We start from the raw sequence: 22,203 nt of genomic DNA, 5'->3' as shown, positions 1-22,203 counted from the left end.
ACACAGTGTGTAGGTTATTTACAGTAGGAGATGGGCTTCTATCATCTTATCTTTTATCATTCTATTTGGGCTTCGATCTAAAAAGGTAGCTAGCAAATGTGAAACGGATTAAAATGACAAGAGTTGACAGCTGTATGAGTTCACCATTTACACAACATATGCTGCAACCTTTTGTAATTTTAATAGTTTGTTTCATATTGGCTGGCTTCCAACAATAGCTGAATTTGCAAAGCTAGCGAGCACCAATTCAGTTTCAGTGGTGTTTGCTATAATCTTTGCTACCCGGGTTAAATAAAATAAATAAATAAAAGTTCCCTTGCGACAATTTAGCTTTTGCAACGAGACCATTAAATATATTTAAGACAATGGTAGAAGAGAGTGTAGTTCTGTTCAGTTTGGACTTCAGTTTATCGCTAACCTTATCACAGGGACTTTGAAGCACTAACTTACATCATCTGCATGCTGATCTCGGAATAAATTGACGATAGCAAAGATTCCATCTTTGACTAGGCCACATAAATGGAATAGGTACTAGCTAGCTTAATAGTTAATATTTGCGCGCTAGCTCTGCATATTCAGCTAGTGTGTGTGCGCGATTGACTGGATTAACCTCACGTCAGTTACGTTCATTGAGTGCCTTTCAGACAGTGGCTACGACCCCTCTGTTACCTTGCCAGTGGATCAAACCATTGTGAGGAAAAGGGTGGGGGGGGTCGCAATCTTTTGAAACTTAAAAACGCGCTATTAAGAGTCTATAAATCAGCACAATTGCTTTCATTGCGTATTATTAATATTATTTAAATTACATAGTTATGTTTCAGTGATATATTGGGGGGGGACAAATCATATTTTTCCCAGGATGGGGGGGGTCGTGTCCCCCCTGTCCCCCCCGGGATTTCCGCCCCTGGCTGAGACAGGAGGGGTCAGGAGACACTGTGGCCCCGTCCGATGATACCCCCGGACAGGGCCAAACAGGCAGGATATAACCCCACCCACTTTGCCAAAGCACAGCCCCCACACCACTAGAGGGATTCTTTAACCACCAACTTACCATCCTGAGACAAGGCCGAGTATAGCCCACAAAGATCTCCGCCACGGCACAACCCAAGGGGGGGGGCGCCAACCCAGACAGGAAGACCACGTCAGCGACTCAACCCACTCAGATGATGCACCCCTCCTAGGGACGGCATGGAAGAACACCAGTAAGCCAGTGACTCAGCCCCTGTAATAGGGTTAGAGACAGAGAATCCCAGTGAAGAGAGGGGAACCGGCCAGGCAGAGGGCAAGGGCGGTTTGTTGCTCCAGAGCATTTCCGTTCACCTTCACACTCCTGGGCCAGACTACACTCAATCATAGGACCTACTGAAGAGATGAGTCTTCAATAAAGACTTAAAGGTTCAGTCTGCATCTCTCACATGGGTAGGCAGACCATTCCATTAAAATTGAGCTCTATTGGAGAAAGCCCTGCCTCCAGCTGTTTGCGTATTGTGACCATAGCGTACGTGTAGGTATGTACGGCAGGACGAAATCGGAAAGATGGGTAGGAGCAAGCCCATGTAGCCGGGTAGCCGGAAAGTAAAGCATTGCAGTAGTCTAACCTAGAAGTAACAAAAGCATGGCTTAATTTTTCTGCATAATTTTTGGACAAAAAGTTTCTGATTTTTGCAATGTTACGCAGATGGAAAAAAAGCTGTCCTTGCAACAGTCTTGATATGTTCGTCAAAAGAGAGATCAGGGTCCAGAGTAACGCCGAGGTCCTTCAGTTTTATTTGAGATGACTGTACAACCATCCAGATTAATTGTCAGATTCAACAGAAGATCTCTTTGGTTCTTGGGACATAGAACAAGCATCTCTGTTTTGTCCGAGTTTAAAAATTGAAAGTTTGCAGCCATCCCCTTCCTTATGTCTTCTAGCGAGGGCAATTTTGGGGCTTCACCATGTTTCATTGAAATGTACAGCTGTGTGTCATCCACATAGCAGTGAAAGTTAACATTGTGTTTTCGAATGACATCCCCAAGAGGTAAAATATATAATGAAAACAATAGTGGTCCTAAAACAGCACCTTGAGGCACAATGAAATTTACAGTTGGTTTGTCAGAGGACAACCCATTCACAGAGACAAATTGATATCTTTCTGACAGATAAGATCTAAACCAGGCCAGAACTAGTCCGTGTTGACCAATTTGGGTTTCCAATCTCTCCAAAAGAATGTGGTGATCGATGGTGTCAAAAGCAGCACTAAGGTCTAGGAGCACGAGGACAGATGCCTCGGTCTGACGCCATTAAAAAGGTCATTTACCACCTTCACAAGTGCAGTCTCAGTGCTATGATGGGGTCTAAAACCAGACTGAAGCATTTCGTATACATTGTTTGTCTTCAGGAAGGCAGTGAGTTGGGAGCAGGGAGCAGTGGGAGCAGTGTGAGACCCTCCGCTCTAGGGCGCAGTGTGAGACCCTCCGCTCTAGGGAGTAGTTTGACCCCGCTCTAGTGACTAGTGTGATCCCGACTCTAGTGAGTAATGCGATCTCCGCTCTAGTGTGAGCTCCGCTCTTGTGTTGTTATGATCGCACTAAGAGTTGTTAATCAAAAAGCAATCATCCCCGCCCTTCCTCTTCCCAGAGAGGAGTTTCTCTGTCAACGCGATGCATGGAGAAGCCCGGTGGCTGGACCGATTCCGGCAACATATCCCGAGAGAGCCATGTTTCTGTGAAACAGAGAATGTTAGTCTGATGTCTCTCTGGAAGGCAACCCTTGCTCGAATTTCGTCTGCCTTGTTGTGAAGAGACTAGACATTGGCGAGTAGTATACTCGGGAGAGGTGAGCGATGTGCCCGTTTACGAAGCCTGACCAGAAGGCTCCGTCTGTAACCTCTGCGTTGCCTTTGTTTTCGGTCAGCTGCTGGGATTAGATCCATTGTCCTGGGTGGTGGTTCAAAGAGAGGATCAGCTTCGGGATAGTATCGGTCGTAATGTTGGTAAATTGACGTTGCTCTTATATCAGGTAGTTCTTCCCGTAATAACACTTAAGATTTCCTGGGGTAACAATGTAAGAAATATTAAATAAAAAAAACAAAATTCTGCATAGTTTCCTAAGAACTCGAAGCGAGGCGAGCATCTCTGTCGGCGCCATATTCCTGAATGCCATGGTCCCCCTCGTCTACTGAATGCCATGCTCCCTCTCGTCTACTGAATGCCATGGTCTCCTAGTACTTTGTTGAAGAACCTTTGGCAGCAATGGCAGCCTCAAGTCTTCTTGGGTATGACGCTACAAGCTTGGCACACCTGTATTTGGATAGATTCTCCCATACCTGTATTTCTCTGCAGATGATCTCTAGTTCAGTCAGGTTGGATGGGGAGCATCGCTGCACAGCTGTTTTGAGGTCTCTCTGGAGATATTAGATCGGGTTCAAGTCTAGGCTCTGGCTGGGCTACTCAACGACATTCAGAGACTTGTCCCAAAGCCACTCCTGTTGTCTTGGCTGTGTTCTTAGGATCGTTGTCTTGTTGTAAAGTGAACATTCACCTCAGTCTGAGGTCCTGGGCACTCTGGAGCAGGTTTTCCTCAAGGATATCTCTGTACTTTGCTCCATTCATCTTTCCCTCAATCCTGACTAGTCTCCCAGTCCATGCTGCTGAAAAACATCCCCACAGCATGATGCCGCCAGCACCATGCTTAACCTGACACCATCCCTACGGTGTTCTCAAGATGTGACGCTTGGCATTCAGGCCAAAGAATTCAATCTTGGTTTCATCAGACCAGATAATCTTGTTTCTTTAGGTGCCTTCTGGCAAACTCCAAGAGGGCTGTCATGTTTCTTTTACTGAGGATTGGCTTTACGTTAACGTTTTTCATCCAGCTGTGAAAATACTGCCCCCTAGCCCAGACAGGTTAAAGTGAATATGCATACATGATGAACGGAGAGTAGCAGTAGCGTAAAAGAGGGGTTGGCGGGTGGTGGCTGGGACACAATGCAGATAGCCCGGTTAGCCAATGTGCGGGAGCACTGGTTGGTCGGCCCAATTGAGGTAGTATGTACATGAATGTATAGTTGAAGTGACTATGCATATATGATAAACAGAGAGTAGCAGCAGTGTAAAAAGAGGGGTTGGGGGGGCACACAATGCAAATAGTCGGGGTAGCCATTTGATTACCTGTGCAGGAGTCTTATGGCTTGAGGGTAAAAACTTTTAAAAAGCCTTTTTGTCCTAGACTTGGCACTCCGGTACTGCTTGCCATGCGGTAGTAGAGAGAACAGTCTATGACTGGGGTGGCTGCGGTCTTTGACAATTTTTGATTCAACCGGTCAGGATGCTCTCGATGTTGCAACTGTAGAACCTTTTGAGGATCTCAGGACCCATGCCAAATCTTTTTAGTTTCCTGAGGGGGAATAGGCTTTGTCGTGTCCTGTTCACGACTGTCTTGGTATGTTTGGACCATTCTAGTTTGTTGTTGATGTGGACACCATGGAACTTGAAGCTCTCAACCTGCTCCACTACAGCCTCATCGATGAGAATGGGGGAATGCTGAGTCCTCCTTTTCCTGTAGTCCACAATAATCTCCTTGGTCTTGGTTACGTTGAGGGACAGGTTGTTATTCTGGCACCACCCGGCCAGGTCTCTGACCTCCTCCCTATAGGCTGTCTCGTCGTTGTCGGTGATCAGGCCTACCACTGCTGTGTCATCTGCAAACTTAATAATGGTGTTGGAGTCATGCCTGGCCATGCAGTCGTGGGTGAACAAGGAGTACAGGAGGGGGCTGAGCACGCACCCCTGAGGGCCCCTGTGTTGAGGATCAGCGTGGTGGATGTGTTGTTACCTACCCTTACCAACTGGGGGCGGCCTGTCAGGAAATCCAGGATCCAGTTGCAGAGGGAGGTGTTTTGTCCCAAGGTCCTTAGCTTATTGATGAGCTTTCAGGGCACTATGTTGTGGAACACTGAGCTGTTGTTTATGAATAGCATTCTCACATACTGTAGGTGTTCCTTTTGTCCAGGTGGGAAAGGGCAGTGTGGAGTGCAATAGAGAATGCATCATCTGTGGATCTGTTGGGGCGGTATGCAAATTGGAGTGGGTCTAGGGTTTCTGGGATGATGGTGTTGATGTGAGCCATGACCAGCCTTTCAAAGCTCTTCATGGCTACAAATGTGAGTACTACGGGTCAGCAGTCATTTAGGCAGGTTACCTTTGTGTTCTTGGGCACAGGCACTATAGTGGTCTGCTTAAAACATGTTGGTATTACAGACTCGGACAGGGAGAGGTTGAAAATGTCAGTGAAGACACTTGCTAGTTGGTCAGCGCATGCTTTGAGTACACGTCCTGGTAATCCGTCTGGCCCTGCGGTCTTGTGAATGTTGACCTGTTTAAAGGTCTTTCTCACATCGGCTGCAGAGAGCGTGATCACACAGTCTTCCAGAACAGCTGGTGCTCTCATGCATGTTTGTGTTATTTGCCTCGAAGCGAGCATAGAATTAGTTTAGCTCATCTGGTAGGCTCGTGTCACTGTGCAGCTCTCGTCTGTGCTTCCCTTTGTAGACTAATGGTTTGCAAGCCCTGCCTCATCCGACGAGTGTCAGAGTCAGTGTAGTACGATTCAATCTTAGTCCTGTTTTGATGCTTTGCCTGTTTGATGGTTCGTCAGAGGGCATAGCGGGATGGCTTATAAGCTTCCGGGTTAGAGTCCCGCTCCATGAAAGCTGCAGCTCTACCCTTTAGCTCAATGTGGATGTTGCCTGTAATCCATGGCTTCTGGTTGGGGTATGTACGTACGGTCACTGTGGGGAAGATGTCATCAAATCACTTATTGATGAAGCCAATGACTGATGTGGTGTAATCCTCAATGCCATCAGAGGAATCCCAGAACATATTCCAGTCTGTGCTAGCAAAACAGTCCTGTAGTTTAGCATCTGCTTCATCTGACCACTTTTGTTATTGATCTAGTCACTGATGCTTCCTGCTTTAATTTTTGATTTTAAGCAGGAATCAGGAGGATATAATTATGGTCAGATTTGCCAAATGGAGGGTGAGGAAGAGGTTTGTATGTGTCTCTGTGTGTGGAGTAAAGGTGGTCCAGAGTTTTTTTTCCCTCTGGTCGCTGATAGAAATTTGGTAAAACTGATTTGAGTTTCCCTGCATTAAAGTCCCTGGCTACTAGGAGCTCCTCCCCTGGGTGAGCGTTTTCTTGTTTGCTTATGGCGGAATACAGCTCATTCAATGCTGTCTTAGTGCCAGCTTCTGTCTGTGGTGGTATGTAAACAGATATGAAAAATACATTTGAAAACTATCTAGGTAGGTAGTGTGGTCCACAGTTTATAATGAGATACTCCACCTCAGGCAAGCAATAGCTCGAGACTTCCTTAGATATCGTTCACCAGCTGTTATTTACAAAAATACATAGCCCGCCGCCCCTTGTCTTACCAGACGCCGCTGTTCTATGCTGCCGGTACAGTGTATAACCAGCCAGCTGTATGTTGGTGTCGTCGGTCAGCCACGTCTCTGTGAAGCATAAGATATTAGTTTTGTCTTCCAACGGTTTTGTAAGGTTATCGTTTATAGGGGTGCCAGGTAGGTTGTGCCTACCAGAGAAAATATTGGTTTCTCCTTTTGGTTTGGGAGGGAATGAGTCCCATCTGGTCCGTCAAGTCTACACCAATACAAAGGACTCATGTAAAAGTCAGGATGGAAATACACTTTTCATAAACCCTTAAAACATTGGAAAGAACTTACAAAACAACTATTCTTTTGCGTGGGTTGTATTAACAACATAAATGATCACACACACACACACACACACACACACACACACACACACACACAATAATGAGCTTTAAAGAGCTCTGGTTCCTCCAGAAATGTCCTGTACCTCGGGCCTAAAAAGAGTCCAGCCCGGTAAAGGAGTTCAGGGAACTCAAGTGACCTTAGTCACGCAATGTTTGTCCGTTCATACCAGTGTAGCGTAAACCCAGTGTCAATCATACAATCAAAATAACAAATATTTTACCACACAACTATAAAGCGAATCACATCTTAATAAGTCCTCAACTACAACTAACTACATAAATCATCACGGTATACATCACACCAAAACAAATGAAATACCGTATACAAAAAGGTTGTAGTCAGTCGGTCAGTCAGACAAGCCAATCCGCCGACAGATCTCCAGCAGAGAAAGGCCACGAAGAACAATGGTGTAGTCCACGGATGCAAAGAGTGGATGCGGTCCTGGGTAAACTTGCTATTAGGCTACAAAGCACACACTTATAGGCAACAAAACAAATGGAAGAGAGAAGCTTCACAACTTATGGTTGAACACATCCTCATTCACGTCTCCATCACAACCCCACTTTTGCGCAGCTGATGCTGGCTATTTAATTGGGAATTAAAGGGAAAGCGCCCTATTGGAAGGAGAAGCACTATTTAATTGAGAATTAAAGGGGAAGCGCCCTATTGGAAGGAGAAGCACTATTTAATTGAGAATTAAAGGAAAAGCGCCCTATTGGAAGGAGAAGCACTACTTAATTGAGAATTAAAGGAAAAGCGCTCTATTGGAAGGAGAAGCACTATTTAATTGGGAATTAAAGGGAAAGCGCTCTATTGGAAGGAGAAGCACTATTTAATTGGGAATTAAAGGGGAAGCGCCCTATTGGAAGGAGAAGCACTGAAACGGTTCAGGAAAATTCAGGGCCGTCACAACGTAGGTCATCTATTTTATTGTCCAAAGACCTTTGCCTGCAGAATGGAAGGAAGTGGGGGTTTATTCCATCGCCTGAGAATTCTCAAACGGCAGCCCGCCCTCACAGCCCCTTTTTTCTCCACCTCTTCACGCAAATCACGGGGATCTGGGCGTGTTCCCGAGAAAGCAGTATATCGTTCGTGTCGGGCTCGTCAGACTCGTTAAAGGAAATAAAGGATTCTGCCAGTCCGTGGTGAGTAATCACAGTCCTGATGTCCTGGATTTATATTCGGTCATAAGAGATGGTAGTGGCAACATTAAGTACAAAATAAGTTTAAAAAAAATTGCAAACGGCGCAAATAAACAAACAAAAAAACAATCGGTTGGGGGCATGTAAAACGTCTTCCTTCTTCTCCGGCGCCATTTTAGGGGATTGTATACCATTTGGGAAGCACCCTCTCTCCGGTGAATGCCGTGGTCAGCTCAATGGCTCACTGGGACATTGTTTAATGCCAACTCTTATTCTCTAAAGAATGGAGTCATCATCATACTCAGTCCCAGAAGCCCTCTCCTAGACGACAGTCATTACTTGACAGTCATCATGTCAAGTGATAGTCTGGGTCATTCTACATGCTTCTATCTATTTGTTATCCAACTATGAGAATGGTTTGTGTGCTTTACAAAGCTGTAATGTTTCAAGCCAAACCAAGCCAAAGGCCTTGCATTAGCTTGCATCCAAATGACAATCCACTTACCGACTGACTGTGTGTCTCTGTCTCTATTTGTGTTTCAAGGCACCATGCTTCTCTGTCTCTCTTTGTGTTTTAGGCACCATCCTTCTCTGCCTGACTGTGTCTATTTTTAAATGTTATTTAACTAGGCAAGTCAGTTAAGAACAAATTCTTATTTACAATGACGGCCTACCAAAAGGCCTCCTGCGGAGACTGGGGCCTGGGAAAAAAATGAAAATAAATACAATATGAATATAGGACAGAACACACATCACAACAAGAGAGAACACTACATAAAGAAAGACCTAAGACAACATAGCAAGGCAGCAACACATGACAACACAGCATGGTAGCAACAAAACATAACATAACAACATGGTAGCAACACAACATAGTACAAACATTATTGGGCACAGTAAACAGCAAAAAGGTCAAGAAGGTAGAGACGACAGTACATCACCCAAAGCAGCCACAACTGTCAGTAAGAGTGTCCATGATTTAGTCTTTGAATGAAGAGATTGAGATAAAACTGTCCAGTTTGAGTGTTTGTTGCAGCTCGTTCCAGTTGCTAGCTGCAGCGAACTGAAAAGAGGAGCGACCCAAGGGTGTGTGTGTTTTGGGGACCTTTAACAGAATGTGACTGGCAGAACGGGTGTTGTATGTGGAGGATGAGGGCTGCAGTAGATATCTCCGATGGGGGAAGTGAGGCCTAAGAGGGTTTTGTAAATAAGCATCAACCAGTGGGTCTTGCGACAGGTATACAGAGATGACCAGTTTACAGAGGAGTATAAAGTGCAGTTATGTCTCCTATAAGGAGCATTGGTGTCACATCTGATGGCCGAATGGTAAAGAACATCTAGCTGCTCGAGAGAACCCTTTCCTGCCGATCTATAAATTACAGTTGAAGTCGGAAGTTTACATACACCTTAGCCAAATACATTTAAACTCAGTTTTTCACAATTCCTGACATTTAATCCTAGTAAAAATTCCCTGTTTTAGGTCAGTTAGGATCACCACGTTTATTTTTTTTAAATGTGAAATGTGAGAATAATAGTAGAGTGATTTATTTCAGCTTTTATTTCTTTCATCACATTCCCAGTGGGTCAGAAGTTTACATACACTCAATTAGTATTTGGTAGCATTGCCTTTAACTTGGGTCAAACGTTTCATGTAGCCTTCCACAAGCTTCCCACAATAAGTTGGGTGAATTTTGGCCCATTCCTCCTGACAGAGCTGGTGTAACTGAGTCAGGTTTGTAGGCCTCCTTGCTCGCACACACTTTTTCAGCTCTGCCCACAAATTTTATATGGGATTGAGGTCAGGGCTTTGTGATGGCCACTCCAATATCTTGACTTTGTTGTCCTTAAGCCCTTTTGCCACAACTTTGGAAATATGCTTGGGGTCATTATCCATTTGGAAGACCGATTTTCGACCAAGCTTTAACTTCCTGACTGATGTCTTGAGATGTTGCTTCAATATGTCCACATCATTTTCCTACCTCATGATGCCATCTATTTGTGAAGTGCACCAGTCCCTCCTGCAGCAAAGCACCCCCACAACATGATGCTGCCACCCCCGTGCGTCACGGTTGGGATGGTGTTCTTCGGCTTGCAAGCCTCCCACTTTTTCTTCCAAACATAACAATGGTCATTATGGCCAAACGGTTCTATTTTTGTTTCATCAGACCAGAGGACATTTCTCTAAAAAGTACGATCTTTGTCCCCATGTGCCCACAAACCGTAGTCTGGCTTTTTATGGCGGTTTTGGAGCAGTGCCTTCTTCCTTGCTGAGCGGCCTTTCAGGTTATGTCGATATAGGACTCGTTTTACTGTGGATATAGATACTTTTGTACCTGTTTCCTCCGGCATTTTCACAAGATCCTTTGCTGTTGTTCTGGGGTTGATTTTGCACTTTTCGTACCAAAGTACATTCATCTCTAGGAGACAGAACGCGTCTCCTTCCTGAGCGGTATGACGGCTGCGTTGTCCCATGGTGTTTATACTTGCGTGCTATTGTTTGTACAGATGAACGTGGTACCTTCAGGTGTTTGGAAATTGCTCCAAAGGATGAACCAGACTTGTGGAGGTCTACAATAGTTTTTCTGAGGTCTCGGCTGATTTATTTTGATTTTCCCATGATGTCAAGCAAAGAGGCACTGAGTTTGAAGGTAGGCCTTGAAATAAATCCACAGGTACACCTCCAATTGACTCAAACAATGTCATTTAGCCTATCAGAAGCTTCTAAAGCCATGACATCATTTTCTGGAATTTTTCAAGCTGTTTAAAGGCACAGTCAACTTAGTGTATGTAAACTTCTGACCCACTGGAATTGTGATACAGTGAATTATAAGTGAAATAATCTGTCTGTAAACAATTGTTGGAAATATTACTTATCATGCACAAAGTAGATGTCCTAACCGACTTGCCAAAACTACAGTTTGTTAACAAGAAATTTGTGGAGTGGTTGAAAAACGAGTTTTAATGACTCCAACCTAAGTGTATGTAAACTTCCGACTTCAACTGTATGTCTATCTCTCTTTGTGTTTCAAGGCACCATGCATCTCTGCCTTTAGAAGAGACAGACTGCCTTCTGACCCTGGTAGCGCCTCTCTGTAGAAGAAGTCCTCCCTGTCGACCATGGAAGTCTGCATCTTTTGGGTAAATCTTAACTGTAGAAGTTTTACTCTGCCTATAGTATAAAGTTACTGTATTTTCTCTCTCGCTTTCTCTCTACAACTATCTCTCTCCTCTCTCTCACAATTATCTCTCAATTATCTCTTCTCTCTCACAATTATCTCTCAATTATCTCTTCTCTCTCACAATTATCTCTCAATTATCTCTCCTCTCTCAATCATCTCTCTCCTCTCAATTATCTCTCTCTCCTCTCTCTAGAGTAAAATCTACTAGAATAATCCATATAGTAGAAGCCACTAGAATAATAATCTATAAACTAGAATAATAATCCATAGAGTAGAAGCCACTTGAAAAATAATATTTAAGGTAGTAGCAACTAGAATAATAATCTTTAAGGTACTAAAATAATACTGTTTTGACTAGAATAATATTACAGTAAAATCCACTAGAATAATAATGCATATAGAGTAGAAGCCACTAGAATAACAATATATAGAATAGAAGGCACTAGAATAACAATATATAGATTAGAAGGCACTAGAATAATAATCTATGTTGTAGCAGCCACTAGAATAAATCTATAGAGTAGACGGCACTAGGATAATAATCTATAGAGCAGAAGCCACTAGAATAATAATCTATACAGTAGAACCCACCAAACTAATAATAATAATATATACGGTAGAAACCACTAGAATAATAATCTATAGGGTTGAACCCACCAAACCAATCTATATGGTAGAAGCCACTAGAATAATAATCTATAAACTAGAATAATAATCCATAGAGTAGAAGCCACTTGAAAAATAATATTTAAGGTAGTAGCAACTAGAATAATAATCTTTAATGTACTAAAATAATACTGTTTTGACTAGAATAATATTACAGTAAAATCCACTAGAATAATAATGCATATAGAGTAGAAGCCACTAGAATAACAATATATAGAATAGAAGGCACTAGAATAACAATATATAGATTAGAAGGCACTAGAATAATAATCTATGTTGTAGCAGCCACTAGAATCAATCTATAGAGTAGACGGCACTAGAATAATAATCTATACAGTAGAACCCACCAAACTAATAATAATAATAATATATACGGTAGAAGCCACTAGAATAATAATCTATAGGGTTGAACCCACCAAACCAATCTATATGGTAGAAGCCACTAGAATAATAATCTATACAGTAGAATCCACTAGAATGATAATACATAGAGTAGAAGCCACTAGACTAATAATCTGGAATATAAACCACTAGAATAATAATCTATGGGGTAGAAGCAGCTATAATAATAATCTATATTGTAGCAGCCACTAGAAGAATAATCTATAAAGTAGAAGCCACCGGAATAAGTAGAAGACACAAGCTTCCCACAATAAGTTGGGTGAATTTTGGCCCATTCCTCCTGACAGAGCTGGTGTAACTGAGTCAGGTTTGTAGGCCTCCTTGCTCACACACGCTTGTTCAGTTCTGCCCACAAAATTTCTATAGGCTTGAGGTCAGGGCTTTGTGATGGCCACTCCAAAACCTTGACTTTGTTGTCCTTAAGCCATTTTGCCACAACTTTGGAAGTATGCTTGGGGTCATTGTCCATTTGGAAGACCCATTTGCGACCAAGCTTTAACTTCCTGACTGATGTCTTGAGATGTTGCTTCAATATATCCACATAATTTTACTTCCTCATGAAGCCATCTATTTTGTGAAGTGCACCCCACAACATGATGCTGCCACTTTTGAAATTCAACAGAGCGGTGTATTTTTTAGGTGACCAATTGTTTGTTAAAATCAATTTGCAGGGGTCTCCCGAGTGGCACAGCTGTCTAAGGCACTGCATCGCAGTTCTTGAGGCATCACTACAGACCCTGGTTTGATCCCAGGCTGTGTCACAGCTGGGAGACGCGTGAGGCGGCGCACAATTGTCCCAGCGTTAGGAGAGAGTTTGGCAGGCCGATATTTCCTTGTCCCATCGCGCTCTAATGACTCCTGTGGTGGGCCGGGTGCAGTGCACGCTGACACGGTCGCCAGGTGTACGGTGTTTCCTCCGACACATTGGTGCGTCTGGCTTCCAGGTTAAGTGAGCATTGTGTCAAGAAGCAGTGCTGGTTGGCTGAGTCATGTTTCGGAGGATGCACAGCTCTCAACCTTTGCCTCTCCCGAGTCTGTACCGGAGTTGCAACGATGTAACAAGACTGTAACTACCGTGGATACCATGACATTGGGGAGAAATAATAATGAAACATTATTCTTTTTTTTCTGTCTCATGGGCTGGATTGAAGTGCGGGCTGTACTTTTGCCACCCCCCTTATACTAGAATAATGATCTATGTGGTAGATTCCATTATATTAATAATCTATATGGTACAAACATTTTATCTATAGGGTAGAAGTCACTAGAATATTAATATACAGTGCGTTTGGAAACTATTCAGACCCCTTGACTTTTTCCACATTTTGTTACAGCCTTCACCTAAAATGTATTAAATTATTTTTTTTCTCATCAATCTGCACACAATACCCCATAATGATAAGGCAAAAATAGTTTTTTAGAATTTTTGCAAATGTATTAAAATTAACTACCACATTTACATAACTATTCAGACCCTTTACTCTGTACTTTGTTGAAGCATGTTTCACATTGATTACAGCTTCAAGTCTTCTTGGGTATGACACTTCAAGCTTGGCACATCTGTATTTGGGGAGTTTCTCCCATTCTTCTCTGCAGATCCTCTCAAGCTCTGTCAGGTTGGAATGGTAGCATCGCTGCACAGCTATTTTCAGGTCTCTCCAGAGATGTTCGATCGGGTTCAAGTCCGGGTTCTGGCTGGACCACTCATGGACATTCAAAGACTTGTCCTGAAGCCACTCCTGCGTTGTCTTGGTTGTGTGCTTAGGGTCATTGTCCTGTTGGAAGGTAAACCTTTGCCCCAGTCTGAGGTCCTGAGCGCTCTGGAGCAGGTCTTCATCAAGGATCTATCTGTACTTTGCTCCGTTCATCTTTCCCTCAATCCTGACTAGTCTCCCAGTCCCTTCCGCTGAAAAACATCCCCATAGCATGATGCTGCCACCACCGTGCTTCACAGTAGAGATGGTGCCAGGTTTCCTCCAGATATGATGCTTGGCATTCAGGCCAAAGAGTTCCATCTTGGTTTCATCAGACGAGATAATTGTTTCTCATGGTCAGAGTACTTTTAGGTGCCTTTTGGCAAACTCCAAGAAAGCTGTCATGTGCCTTTTACAGAGGAGTGACTTCCGTCTGGCCACTCTACCATAAAGGCCTGATTGGTGGAGTGCTGCAGAAATGGTTGTCCTTCTGGAGGGTTCTCCCATCTCGACAGAGGAACTCTGGAGCTCTTCAGAGTGACCGTCGGGTTCTTGGTCACCTCCCCGACCAAGGCCCTTCTCCTCTAATCGCTCAGTTTGGCCGGGCGGCCAGATCTAGGAAGAGCCTTGGTGGTTCCAAACTTCTTCCATTTAAGAATGATGTGTTGTTGGGGACCTCAAATATTGCAGAAATGTGTTGGTACCCTTCCCCAGATCTGTGCCTTGACACAATCCTGTCTCGGATCTCTACGGACAATTCCTTCAACCTTATGGCTTGTTTTTTTTTCTCTGACATGCACTGTCACCTGGGGGACCTGATATAGACAGATGTGTGCCTTTCCAAATCATGTCCAATCTGGCACCACATGGTACCCTCTGGTTTCCATGAGACCCAAGACAGAAACCTGGTACCATCTGGTTTCCATGAGACCCAAGACAGAAACCTGGTACCATCTGGTTTCCATGAGACCCAAGACAGAAAACTGGTGCCATCTGGTTTCCATGAGACCCAAGACAGAAACCTGGTACCATCTGGTTTACAGAGACCCAAGACAGAAACCTGGTACCATCTGGTTTACAGAGACCCAAGACAGAAACCTGGTACCATCTGGTTTACAGAGACCCAAGACAGAAACCTGGTACCATCTGTTTTACATGAGACCCAAGACAGAAACCTGGCACCACATGGTACCATCTGGTATCCATGAGACTCATTATTTACTGTAGGCAGAGAGACACAGATACTGAGAGCCCACATGAACAGAGACAGAGCGACCCCAACTGTGACTGATCTGTGCCTGGCCATGGTGTGAGAGTGGACTATGACCACATAGCGATCCACTGTCAAGATCACCTTGAAGAACATGCTGATACAAGAGCTACCATCCTGTAGGTTTTCACTCCAACCATAACCTAGCACACCTGATTCTAATAATTAGATGGTTGATAAAATTAATCACGTTAGTTACAACTGGGGTTGGAGTGATAACCTCCAGGAACAGGGTTGGAGTGAAAACTTCCAGGAGGGATTCTCTCCAGGAACAGGGTTGGAGTGATAACCTACAGGAGGGTCTCTCTCCAGGAACAGGGTTGGAGTTAAAACCTCCAGGAGGGTTTCTCTCCGGGAACAGGGTTGGAGTGATAACCTACAGGAGGGTATATCTCCAGGAACAGGGTTGGAGAGCCCTGTAAGTAGTCCATACTACATTTACATTTACATTTAAGTCATTTAGCAGACGCTCTTATCCAGAGCGACTTACAAATTGGTGCATTCACCTTATGATATCCAGTGGAACAACCACTTTACAATAGTGCATCTAAATCTTTTAAGGGGGGGGTTAGAAGGATTACTTTATCCTATCCCAGGTATTCCTTAAAGAGGTGGGGTTTCAGGTGTCTCCGGAAGGTGGTGATTGACTCCGCTGTCCTGGCGTCGTGAGGGAGCTTGTTCCACCATTGGGGTGCCAGAGCAGCGAACAGTTTTGACTGGGCTGAGCGGGAACTGTGCTTCCTCAGAGGTAGGGAGGCGAGCAGGCCAGAGGTGGATGAACGCAGTGCCCTTGTTTGGGTGTAGGGCCTGATCAGAGCCTGAAGGTACGGAGGTGCCGTTCCCCTCACAGCTCCGTAGGCAAGCACCATGGACTTGTAGCGGATGCGAGCTTCAACTGGAAGCCAGTGGAGAGAGCGGAGGAGCGGGGTGACGTGAGAGAACTTGGGAAGGTTGAACACCAGACGGGCTGCGGCGTTCTGGATGAGTTGTAGGGGTTTAATGGCACAGGCAGGGAGCCCAGCCAACAGCGAGTTGCAGTAATCCAGACGGGAAATGACAAGTGCCTGGATTAGGACCTGCGCCACTTCCTGTGTGAGGCAGGGTCGTACTCTGCGAATGTTGTAGAGCATGAACCTACAGGATCGGGTCACCGCCTTGATGTTAGTGGAGAACGACAGGGTGTTGTCCAGGGTCACGCCAAGGTTCTTAGCACTCTGGGAGGAGGACACAAGGGAGTTGTCAACCGTAATGGCGAGATCATGGAACGGGCAGTCCTTCCCCGGGAGGAAGAGCAGCTCCGTCTTGCCGAGGTTCAGCTTGAGGTGGTGATCCGTCATCCACACTGATATGTCTGCCAGACATGCAGAGATGCGATTCGCCACCTGGTTATCAGAAGGGGGAAAGGAGAAGATTAATTGTGTGTCGTCTGCATAGCAATGATAGGAGAGACCATGTGAGGATATGACAGAGCCAAGTGACTTGGTGTATAGTGAGAATAGGAGAGGGCCTAGAACAGAGCCCTGGGGGACACCAGTGGTGAGAGCACGTGGTGCGGAGACAGATTCTCGCCACGCCACCTGGTAGGAGCGACCTGTCAGGTAGGACGCAATCTAAGCGTGGGCCGCGCCGGAGATGCCCAGCTCGGAGAGGGTGGAGAGGAGGATGGTTCACAGTATCAAAGGCAGCAGATAGGTCTAGAAGGATGAGAGCAGAGGAGAGAGAGTTAGCTTTAGCAGTGCGGAGAGCCTCCGTGACACAGAGAAGAGCAGTCTCAGTTGAATGCCCAGTCTTGAAACCTGACTGATTAGGATCAAGAAGGTCATTCTGAGAGAGATAGCAGGAGAGCTGGCCAAGGACGGCACGTTCAAGAGTTTTGGAGAGAAAAGAAAGAAGGGATACTGGTCTGTAGTTGTTGACATCGGAGCGATCGAGTGTAGGTTTTTTCAGAAGGGGTGCAACTCTCGCTCTCTTGAAGACGGAAGGGACGTAGCCAGCGGTCAAGGATGAGTTGATGAGCGAGGTAAGGTAGGGGAGAAGGTCTCCGGAAATGGTCGGGAGAAGAGAGGAGGGGATAGGGTCAAGTGGGCAGGGTGTTGGGCGGCCGGCCGTCACAAGACGCAAGATTTCATCTGGAGAGAGAGGGGAGAAAGAGGTCAAAGCACAGGGTAGGGCAGTGTGAGCAGGACCAGCGGTGTCGTTTGACTTAGCAAACGAGGATCGGATGTCGTCAACCTTCTTTTCAAAATGGTTGACGAAGTCATCCACAGAGAGGGAGGAGGGGGGGGGGAGGGGGAGGAGGATTCAGGAGGGAGGAGGATTCAGGAGGGAGGAGAAGGTAGCAAAGAGCTTCCTAGGGTTAGAGGCAGATGCTTGGAATTTAGAGTGGTAGAAAGTGGCTTTAGCAGCAGAGACAGAAGAGGAAAATGTAGAGAGGAGGGAGTGAAAGGATGCCAGGTCCGCAGGGAGGCGAGTTTTCCTCCATTTCCGCTCGGCTGCCCGGAGCCCTGTTCTGTGAGCTCGCAGTGAGTCGTCGAGCCACGGAGCAGGAGGGGAGGACCGAGCCGGCCTGGAGGATAGGGGACAGAGAAAATCAAAGGATGCAGAAAGGGAGGAGAGGAGGGTTGAGGAGGCAGAATCAGGAGATAGGTTGGAGAAGGTTTGAGCAGAGGGAAGAGATGATAGGATGGAAGAGGAGAGAGTAGCGGGAGAGAGAGAGCGAAGGTTGGGACGGCGCAATACCATCCGAGTAGGGGCAGAGTGAGAAGTGTTGGATGAGAGCGAGAGGGAAAAGGATACAAGGTAGTGGTCGGAGACTTGGAGGGGAGTTGCAATGAGATTAGTGGAAGAACCGCATCTAGTAAAGATGAGGTCAAGCGTATTGCCTGCCTTGTGAGTAGGGGGGGAAGGTGAGAGGGTGAGGTCAAAAGAGGAGAGGAGTGGAAAGAAGGAGGCAGAGAGGAATGAGTCAAAGGTAGACGTGGGGAGGTTAAAGTCACCCAGAACTGTGAGAGGTGAGCCATCCTCAGGAAAGGAACTTATCAAGGCGTCAAGCTCATTGATGAACTCTCCAAGGGAACCTGGAGGGCGATAAATGATAAGGATGTTAAGCTTGAAAGGGCTGGTAACTGTGACAGCATGGAATTCAAATGAGGAGATAGACAGATGGGTCAGGGGAGAAAGAGAGAATGTCCACTTGGAAGAGATGAGGATTCCAGTGCCACCACCCTGCTGTCTCGATGCTCTAGGGGTATGCGAGAACACGTGGGCAGATGAGGAGAGAGCAGTAGGAGTAGCAGTGTTATCTGTGGTAATCCATGTTTCCGTCAGCGCCAGGAAGTCTAGGGACTGGAGGGTAGCATAGGCTGAGATGAACTCAGCCTTGTTGGCCGCAGACCGGCAGTTCCAGAGGCTGCCGGAGACCTGGAACTCCACGTGGGTCGTGCGCGCTGGGACCACCAGGTTAGAGTGGCAGCGGCCACGCGGTGTGAAGCGTTTGTATGGCCTGTGCAGAGGGGAGAGAACAGGGATAGACAGACACATAGTTGACCAGCTACAGAAGAGGCTACGCTAATGCAAAGGAGATTGGAATGACAAGTGGACTACACGCCTCGAATGTTCAAAAAGTCAGGCTTAAGTTGCGAAAATCTTAATGACTAAAATGACGAAAATGATACAGTACTGCTGGCTGGTGGAGTAGGCTAGCTAGCAGTGGCTGCGTTGTTGACTTTGTTTGAACGTGTAGCTGGCTAGGTAACCTCGATAGTTTCAGTACTACACCTTGTCATGATACAAAAGCAACTTTGTAGCTAGCTAACATAACACTAATCAAGACGTTCCTTTGTAATGTATTTAGTTTCTACAATGCTGCTCGTCGGTAATAGTTGGCTAGGTTTGGAAAAATGGCGTCGCGGGGGACGGAAATAGCTGGCTAGCTAACCTCGATAATTACTAAACTACACAATTATCAAGCTTTGACAAAGACAACTATGTAGCTAGCTAGCTAACACTGCACTTGTCAAATCGTTCCGTTGTAATGTATTAGTATCTACAGCGCTGCTAGTCGGTAACGGTTGGCTAGCTAGCAGTGGGTTTGATGACTAGGTGTGTTGACTAAGTCTGGAGTCTGGACAAGGCGTCGCGTCGCGGCTGGCTAGCTAACCTCGATAATTACTCTAAACTACACAATTATCTTAGATACAAAGACAGCAAAGACAACTATGTAGCTAGCTAACTAACACTAACACTACACTAATCAAGTCGTTCCGTTGTAATGTAATAGTTTCTACAGTGCTGCTAGTTGGCTAGCTAGCAGTGTTGACTAGCTAGCTAGCAGTGTTGACTACGTTAGGAGGACGAAAAATAGCTAGCCTCGATAATTACTCTAATTACTCTAAACTACACAATTATCTTTGATACAAGGACGGCTATGTAGCCAGCTAAGAAAAATTGCTCAGATCAAACAAACCAAACCGTTGTAATGTAATGAAGTGTAATATTACCTGTGGAGCGAAGCGAGTGCACATAAGTGCACATAAGTTCATACTAGAAGTTGATACTATATAATATATTAACAAAAGTGTATTTAAATTATGTCACAAACTGAGTACGGTAATCCAACTCTAGTCATTGCTTCAAGTAATTATGTAATTGTTGTTAATTTCTTTTATGCTGAAAATGTCACAAGCATAAATAATTGTTGTGTTACCTCTTAGAAATAGGTATAGGTTTTATATCTTCAATAGGTTTCTAGATGTTTTACCTGGCGTGATTAGTGATCAATTAGCTCTTTTGTGATGTATCCTGTTGTACAGTAGCCTATTGTACTGCTGTTTCAGTTTCCTCTAGAGGTACTGTGAACCGTAGAGGTACTGTGAACCTATTATAAGGAAGTTGCTTTGGTTTCATACTGGTATTTTTAGACTCTGTGGTTTGGTTCTACACTCTTAGAAAAAAAGGTGCTATCTGTAACCTAAAAGGCATCTTTGGCTGTCCCCATAGGAGAACCCTTTGAAGTACCCTTTCTGGTTCCAGGTAGAACCCTTTCTGGTTCCAGGTAGAACCCTTTCTGGTTCCAGGTACTTTTTGGTTCCAGGTAGAACCCTTTCTGGTTCCAGGTAGAACCCTTTTTGGTTCCAGGTAGAACCCATCCTGTTCCAGTTATAACCTTTTTGAGTTCCTTGTAGAACCCTTTCCACATATTATGCAATATATGATTTAATTTAATCCATTTGACATATGTCAAAAATAAGTTGGCATGAGGCACACCCTGAAGAGTGAAATATAGCTAAGTAACCTTTGTATGTAGCAGTAGCGGCTACGACTACATTCCTGCAGTCTAATTACCTAGTTGCCTAATGGCTGTGATGTTATTTAAACATTCAATTAATTAATAATTAATAAACATAAATAAAAAAAATCTGGTGTTTCTATGTCAAATGGTTTTGTTATATTTCAGTCTTCTGTGATGTATATAAAGTTTAATATTGGGATGCAAACTCAAAATGAAAGACATTTCAACTCTATATCTGACGTGGTACAGATTTTTCTTATTTTAAGCCCATAACCATGTGTGTGAGGTGTATACTTTTGTTTAAGTATCAATAAATCAATCAAATGTATTTATAAAGCCATTTTTACATCAGTAGATGTCACAAAGTGCTATACAGAAACCCAGCCTAAAACCCCAAACAGCAAGCAATGCAGATGTAGAAGCACGGTGGCTAGGAAAAACTCCCTAGAAAGGCCGGAACCTAGGAAGAAACCTAGAGAGGAACCAGGCTCTGAGGGGTGGCCAGTCCTCGTTTGGCTGTGATTTGTTTAAGACTACCAAGAACAGGATTTCCTGCAATCCTCAAACAGATCGATCAGTATCTCATCTGATGACTAAAATCATTTCATCAACTCTGCAGTAAATCCTGTATGACCTTTGTGCAATGATAAGTATCTAACAGTGGAATTAAATGATTATAAAGTTAGAAATATTTTTTTTTAGTTTCTGTTAATTGCAGTTTATTAGAACAGTGACATCAATGTTCTCTAGATCAGCAATGTAGGTCGTTGTTGTTGTTGTTGCTAAGGATGCTTCGCCTTGTGCGTCCCAGTCCTATTATAGACAGAGTTCCTCAGTTTCATCAGCTGTCCGGGTAGCTGGTCTCAGATGATCCCGCAGGTGAAGAAGCCAGACGTGGCGGACCTGGGCTTACATGGTTACACGTGGTCTGTGGTTGACAGGCTGGTTGGACGTACTGCCAAATTCTCTAAAACGACATTGGAGGCGGCTTATGGTAGAAACATTAACATTAAATTATCTGGCAAAGGTTCTCTGGCCAATTGCACACTCCCTCAACTTGAAACATCTGTGGCATTGTGTTATGTGTCAAAACGGCACGTTTTAGAGTGGCCCTTTATTGTGGCCCAGCACAAGGTGCACCTCTGTAATGATCATGCTGTTTAATCAGCTTCTTGATGTGCCACACTTGTCAGGTGGATGGATAATCTTGGCAAAGGAGAAACGCTCACTAACAGGGATGTAAAGACATTTGTGCACATTTGAGAAATAATCTTTTTGTGGGCCTGGAACATTTCTGGGATCTTTTATTTCAGCTCATGAAACATGGGACCAATGTTTTGCAAGTTGTGTTTATATTTTTGTTCTGTGTGTGTGTGTGTGTGTGTGTGTGTGTGTGTGTGTGTGTGTGTGTGTGTGTGTGTGTGTGTGTGTGTGTGTGTGTGTGTGTGTGTGTGTGTGTGTGTGTGTGTGTGTGTGTGTGTGTGTACAGTATATGTACACACAGACAGTGGCAAGAAAAAGTATGTGAACCGTTTGGAATTACCTGGATTTCTGCATAAATCGGTCATCAAATTTGATCTGATCTTCATCTAAATCACAACAATAGACTAACATAGTGTGCTTAAACTAATAACAAACAAATTATTGTATTTTTCTCGTCTATATTGAATACAACATTTAAACATTCACAGTGTAGGTTGGAAAAAGTATGTGAACCCCCTAGGCTAATGACTTCTCCAAAAGCTAATTGGAGTCAGGAGTCAGCTAACCTGGAGTCCAACCA

At 44.6% G+C, this 22,203-nt stretch overlaps 1 protein-coding gene across 1 annotated transcript in view; it reads left to right on the top strand.

Moving 5' to 3' along the window:
• Nucleotides 1-22,203, top strand: part of LOC115151155 (uncharacterized) — a 257,223-nt gene that overhangs the window by 54,358 nt on the left and 180,662 nt on the right. The window contains exon 2 of the mRNA XM_029695166.1: nucleotides 10,950-11,057. Coding sequence (XP_029551026.1) covers nucleotides 10,950-11,057 — 108 coding nt within the window. The remainder of the gene's footprint in view (nucleotides 1-10,949; nucleotides 11,058-22,203) is intronic.

This window comes from Salmo trutta, chromosome 16, assembly GCF_901001165.1.
Source record: "Salmo trutta chromosome 16, fSalTru1.1, whole genome shotgun sequence".
Classification (NCBI taxonomy): domain Eukaryota; kingdom Metazoa; phylum Chordata; class Actinopteri; order Salmoniformes; family Salmonidae; genus Salmo; species Salmo trutta.
The sequence above is the reverse complement of the archived record's forward strand: the minus strand, read 5'-3'. Positions and strand labels throughout refer to the sequence as shown.